At 38.4% G+C, this 7,062-nt stretch overlaps 1 protein-coding gene across 1 annotated transcript in view; it reads left to right on the forward strand.

Moving 5' to 3' along the window:
* Positions 1-4,325: 4,325 nt before the first annotated feature.
* Positions 4,326-7,062, forward strand: part of LOC140948908 (anoctamin-7-like) — a 21,930-nt gene continuing 19,193 nt past the window's right edge. Inside the window, exon 1 of the mRNA XM_073398173.1 lies at positions 4,326-5,961. Coding sequence (XP_073254274.1) covers positions 5,386-5,961 — 576 coding nt within the window. The 5' untranslated portion in view covers positions 4,326-5,385. The remainder of the gene's footprint in view (positions 5,962-7,062) is intronic.

The following is a 7,062-nucleotide window of genomic DNA, read 5'->3' on the forward strand; positions in this document are numbered from 1 at the left end:
TTCAGAATCAGGAAAAGGAACAGCACTTTTTGATATCTAGTCTGTACTGAAACAACACATGCAGAAATCTACCATCAGCACATTTTCTCCCTAATTTTTTCTGTGAAAGATAATAAGAAATCACTTTAGGAAGGATAAGAAAGATAACTGTTTGACTTAATTTTTGAATGGCATGGGTTAACATAATCCCAGTCCTCAAGAGAGTCATCTCCAGGTCTCTGTCCACAGAAGTTCAGTGGCCCGAAAACAAATAATACCCCCCTTGGATGGAACACTTTAATGTGGCACATTCTTGTGACATCCAACCGTGTGGTTGCCTTCTGTGATTTTACAAAATAAAATATTAAGAACTCAAACTAACAACAATGTAGTAAAATTTCCCCTTCCCATGGGTAGAGAATCCACTCCCCACTCCATCTCTTTGTGTTCCCTTACAAAATCCCCTATAATGACCCAGGCCAGGGTCCTACCCCTGGGACTGTTAGCTGATAACATGTGCATAAATGTAACAAAAGTACTGATACCTAACAATACCCAAATCTACCAGCAAGAGATGGTGAAGTTGAAAAAGAAGAGGAAGTAAACATTCACTCTTTCTCACTAGATACTTTCGAATAATTATTCATATAATCATAAACTTACATTTGAGCACAGAAATTGTGGAATTATTATTGTTAATACACAATAATTTTGGAGATATTGAAAAAGTTCTATAGATAGAAATGGTTTAAGGGGTTCTATGAAAGACTCTAGACCGTCAATTGGGCTATTGAATTTAATATCCCCCCGCTCCCCCTTAGTTGAGGATTTTTTTACCCCTATTTCTCACCCTTGAAGATTAAATAAAATTGCCTTCATCCCTGAAGACTTCCATCAAATATGCCCCTGAAGAATATGGGAATATAGGTGTACCCCTGGAGAATTTCATGCAGATTAAATCTCCACCCCGAAAGAGACTATACTTTTTAACTCTACCCCTAAAGAAATCCTCAGTTGTTATAACTTGCCCCTGATGAATTCCATGGTTCCTCAACTGGGGGTACAGGTATTTTATCCATATGGGATGGGTCGGGGGGGGAGGGGAAGCTACTTCCCATACATTCTCTTAAATGAAATCCAAATGATGTTCTCACAACTTGCAAAGTGATCATCAAGGGTCTTGTCAGCGGTTTTGTTTCTGATCTTGTGCATGACGTCAAAACTAAAGGTCAACGGTTTTGGGAAGGAACAAAACCATGGCGGTCACTCTTTCTCACCATTATATTTTGGTAATTCCCAAACTTATTGATTTTACGTCGCTTTTCAGACACAGTGTGTGGTTTGCTGATCTAAATGTTTTCTTCCGCAGAGTTTGGAATTTGCAATTCTTGAATAGATTTACTTCCAATAAATTTGATACTTTCTCATGTTATTTTATATCAGCATCATGACCTCTATAATCTTCTGATTTCCTCACCCAGGGTTGTAGCTAAGAAAATGGTATGTCAGTTGGAAGCCATTCAGCTGGCTCACAAGAGAAAGTGTTTGCGCCTTTTGTGTCGGCATAGTTGATGATGGGGGAAGGTAACAGCAACTGTAACAGTACGTAACGTAACGATTTCTCTGTCATGCATGTTGATTATGCAACTCGTGATTTATCAAGTGCACTATTTTTCCTGACCATATGCTTTTGTAGTAATGGCTGAATAAACTACGTGAGTTGAACTATGAGTCTATTTACATGGTTGTCAGAAGAGCGATTATCGACTAAAAGGTCAGAAAACCCATCAAGGCTCAAGACAAAACTCAAGAGCGGAATTCAAGAATGAAATGAGCAATCTAATAGGTTTCGAATCACCAAAAATCGACTGGATTGCGGGACCAAATTTACCTCAGAGGTTCAAGCGTTTCTGAGAGAAATGCGAACTTCTATTTTGATGGTCCACTTAAGGCATGATCCAACAAGCTGAGATGTCGATACGTCCTTCTTTTTTTTTTTCCCAATACAACTTTATTGAACATACACACGTACAGTTAATATTCACAAAAGACAATCTACAACAAAATGAAAACTACAACTTGAAGCTGACAAAAAAGAAAGAAATCTTTTTTGCAACCAGTCGTACAAGAAATATATTTTTCTAGACTAATTTTATCACGAGCTAGGGAAACAAATTCATTAAAATGTAAAATTTACCGTTAAGAGCTTTTACATAAAGAAAATACTTTCCTATAATGACTAAATGATTGAGGGCTAAACAGAATTTAGAATCATTATTAACAATGCCAAACATCATTTCTTTTATTGAAAGCGATAAGTTTGAGTTCACCATGCGCAAGGCCCAACCCAGAAACTCCTTCCAGAACAAAGTGGCTTGCACGCACTCAGTGAAAAGATGAATGATGGTGTGATCTGCTGGACAAAAAGGGCACGATACGTCCTTCTGTGGACCGTCAACTACAGACTCTAGACTTGTTCAGCACATGGAACTTGAGCGGTGAAGAACGAAACAAACTTGACAAATACAGGACACGATTCGAAGAGCATGTGAAACCCCAGTCCAACCACATACTTTACCGCTATTATCTCCAAAACCTGAGGCAAAACGGACGACCCCTCGATAATTACCTGACAGAGGCCAAGCTGTTGATTCAAAACAGTGGCTATTAATGTCCGAGCTCCATGATGAATTACTGAGAGACGCTCTCGTGTTCGACGTTGATTCTGACATCGTGTGAAAGAAATGTATTGCCGAAGAAAACGACCCCACACTAAAGAAACCCAGAGAAATTGCTCGCACTGACGAAGCTACCAGGCTACAGCTCCAAGCAATTACAAGCGAAGCAGATACGACACAAGTCAACTCACTACACAGAGCCAAAGACAACACCAAAACCAAACAGAGAGGCAAGAGAGACAACAAAGCCCTCTAGTCTGTAATTACCTTGTTGAGGCCCGTGGCAAAAAAAACCCTTTAGATCAGACTTATCGCGCCATCTTTTTCTGGATTTTCCTATTGTGAAGCCATGATAACATTAAATGAAAATTTTAGCAAGCACCAAGCGATAATTATAAAAGAATAGTGAGCTAAAGAAGATCCGTACTGAGTGTGGTTGAAGGTCGTAAGTTTCATTGCTCGCTCCTACGTCGGCTCAACACAACTGAAATCCATTTCAAAAAATACTTTATTTAAGCAGAGTAGGAGACAAAAATCCAGCAGATGGGTACATTGTTAGAATTCTGTTACATTATACATCAATTAAATGCAGATTATAATATTACAAGAAAAACACCGTAATCGCGTCCGGATTTACATCAGTTCTGAAACTACTAGAAATGAAATCCGACCTCGCTTGTAAAGTCTATGCAAGAAGGTGTGTCAAGTTGTTGAAAGTTTGTTATCAGGTAAGGTCGCGCAATCTTAATCTGTCGGAGAGAATTTCAGATACCTACTTGGCCAAAGAAGGTAAGGAATCCGGTAACGATAATTTGTGTCCAGTTGTTTACAACATCCTGTCTACAGAGCTACCAAGCTTTGAGTTTACAAAATGGCAATCCAAAATGGAGAGAGACATGATAGACCAGTTACGACCAGTGAATTTAAAGCAATACTTTATTTCACCTTCAATAATTCTGCGGCTTAGATGTAGTTAGGTATTTATTTTCACCTTTTTTTGTTTTTAAACAGCTAGGTGTATTTTTTCTGCAAAAACTCAAGACTTGTCTATCTGGCAATTGACAGCCAAATCCAGCCGGAGATCTCGTCTTTCTCAGGAGGTGAATTTTGCGACAACCCTGCTTGCCCGGCCAAAACGATGTAATCAGAAACCTATAAACTTGATTGATAGCTCAGTACGCATTGTTGCTGGTTGTAATGAACACCACTTGCATTTTGGTTTCCCTTGCAATTTCAGTAGCAATTGACAAACAGAATGCGAGAAAAGCAAAGAGGTTTTTTTCTTCCAATTATTGACTTATTTCCTCTGCAGGTTCGCTTCTCGCTTCTAAAATGTTTACATTGGGAAAAACACTGCAATTATCTGATGACCACCACACAAGGTGACCGTTTTGCAAGTTGTGAGAACATCGTTTCTCGGTCCCAGAACTCGTCTTCCCCACCTCCTCCCGCCCGGGATGGATGATGAAATACTTCAATAAATTACGTCGGCTGATATGTTGTAGCTCAAATTCTTCCAGTTTTTCTACTATTTTACTTTGTATCAAATCAGCTAACATACCGACGACAAACGAAAACAAAATTAAACTGGTTTGAACAACTAAAGAGAAATTTGAACCACCATCCACGTGTAATTAAACGTTTAAACTACCCGGTAAGTCCACTTTTTGGCCATAAAACTGCACGCAGACTAAAAGTTAACTACAAAGTTACCTTGTTTTTAACTTCATCTGTCGGCTCTTTAAGTTTCAATTGTCTTAAAACATCTCCATGCTTTTTTATTTCTTGCTGGATTTCAGTCCTCGAAAATGAAGTTTCCCTTGACGCCATATTGCATTGTTGGTCAGCGGCCTGTAAAACAGCGCAAAATCCTGAGGACTCCGAAGTTTACCTCTTCGGCTAGATTTTCCGAAGTCTTCCGACGATAAGAAGCGACTTTAGGCGGGAAAAAAATTGACCCTTCCTCTGCTTTGTTCTCTTACTTTATATCACAGTAAAAGCAGAATGTAGACTCATAAAACGAGGAACAAGTATTTTCAAATGTGTTTTACGCCTAAAGTTCAATGGCCTTCTGGTTGGTTCCTTAGTTGCGTTGGAGACATAACAGTGTGGAGGTCACGCACAGACGATTATGATAACACAAAAGAACTATATTAGATGCCAATGTAAGCTTACTTATTTTCATTCACTGCTGTACATTTTACTTTTCAAAACACACGATCGAGGGACAGATAGCTTGAAACCAACTACAGTGATCACGACAACATCAGAAGCTTCCTTATATTAGGCGGATATTAGGCAGCTCTTGGTCTTTAAATGGTGATTTGTTTGTTTCTTCATCAAAGGATCGTCTTTGGTTTAAAATATTGTTATCTGATTGTGGTTTCTCGAAACACAGTACTAGAAAAAGTTGGATTCACCACGTTAAAAGGTTAATCTGCAATTTACCATCCATATTATGGTGCAGCCGAAGTTTTGTTCTACACTATGGTAGTCATTTGGTTTCGCATCAACTTCTCATCAAGCAGCACAGCTGTGCGTGAAACCGAGCATTGAATTGAGTAAATAAAGCCCTTGACATTAGAAGCCTACTCGAAAACCCTCGCTTAATCTCGAAAACGTTACTTTCCGATGTGATGTTTGCGTGAAAAACTAACGAGATAATTAAAAAATTGAGAACAAAGTTAAAACGAATCGAAAAGATATTAGCAACTTGCTTAACGTCAGCATGGGGGATAATACTACCAACGACAGAGTGAAAGTGTTAAATGAAACCAGTGATATTGTTGACGTGCACGAAAAGAAAAAGCGGAAAAATGTCAAAAGGACAAAATCTGTGCCATCTACAAAGGAACAAGGAGATGATTACTTACGACAAGTTTCAAGCTACAGCTATCATCATGGTGACCAACCCGTTCGCCATGTACAGCTTCCTCTCGAAACCATGGGAAGTCGCGAGAAACTCATTCAGATACATGATGAGTTGCGGAGTAGTCATCCTTCGGAAATAAACAAAGATGAAAAAGATATTCGGAAATTAGCCTTACATCTCGCAATAAGCAAATCATCTGAGGGAAAAAATAACAAGTTTATGCACTACGATTATATTTTAGTTCATAAAACAGGTGACACAAGGAACCTTGAAGAGAAATTGAGAAAGAAATACGAGTCTGAACTGCATGCTCAAGGGTTCAGAGTGGAGAGAAAATATACCGCAGAGAAAACATTTGTTATTTTACATTGTTCGTTTGAGAGACTTTGTGAAGAGGCAGAAAAAGTGTCATTGGAAATGCCTTTAGCTGGGGTAAGACTGCATGAATCTGTACCATTTATGCTTGAAGTATGAATGTTACCTTTGGAAAACAAATGGCCATAGGTATACCAGAGGAATACTGAGATGATTAACAAATATCTTAGTCATCTTTGAGGTTTAGGATATCTCAGAAAATTAAGACCTCCTGACCTTGAAAACTTTGACCTTGAAATCTAAGACTTTGAAAAACTATAATCTGAAAACCAAGACCTCTTGAAAATGGAACTTGAAAACTAACACCTGACTATACCTTTGCTAAAGAAGATGCGTTTTCATGCAGTTTTGAATGACAGGGACTAAGTTTTCGTGGTCTCAGTTCAGTTTCAAGGTCGTTTGATTGAGTTGGAGTGGTGAGGTTGGGTGTTAGACAAAACTTGACCATGACATGTCACAGTCATTTTAAAGTCTTTATTTCATTCCAGTGGGTCTTTCTTAGCACCTTTCAGGGGCACCCAACGTCAATTTTCAGAAAATATCTGTTCGGAAGACGATTTGAGATCTAGAATTTTCGGAACATTTGTTGTAAAATTTCCTGCTTGCCTTCCTCTCCTAGGATTTTCAATCATCTGAAAAATGTTATAATTGCCAATTTTTAATGGATTTTTACCCTAAAGAGGTCACCTAAAATTTTCAGGAGCCTTTTCTTTGGCTGAAATTTTCAAAAAGGTAAGTCTTGATCCCTATGATTTTCGGATCACTAGACTTTCACCTAGGAAATCCGAAAAGATGAAGAAATTTTAGGGGATAAAAATATGCCTATATACGTTTAACAGTGCTATGTTTAAGTGGTTTTGAACTATATTCTTGTTGGGTGTCCCTGACCTTTGGTTTCAAGCTAGAGGTCCTTGTTTTTGAGCTCTTATTAGGTCTTAGGTCTTAGTTTTTAAGACATCCCTGAGGTTTAAGCTGTCTAGTGTCAAGATGACACACACTATGGTAGATCTAGGATTGATTTTAAGGGGGTTCAAAACAACCAACCACTGAAAGGCAGAGTAGTTAAATTGGGTGCACACTTAGCTGATAAATTTGGAATGTGAGTCCTTAGAAATCCATTTTACATTATTCTGAAATAGGGGTAGAATCTTCACATTA

The sequence above is a fragment of the Porites lutea genome, chromosome 9 (genome assembly GCF_958299795.1).
Source record: "Porites lutea chromosome 9, jaPorLute2.1, whole genome shotgun sequence".
NCBI classification, from domain to species: domain Eukaryota; kingdom Metazoa; phylum Cnidaria; class Anthozoa; order Scleractinia; family Poritidae; genus Porites; species Porites lutea.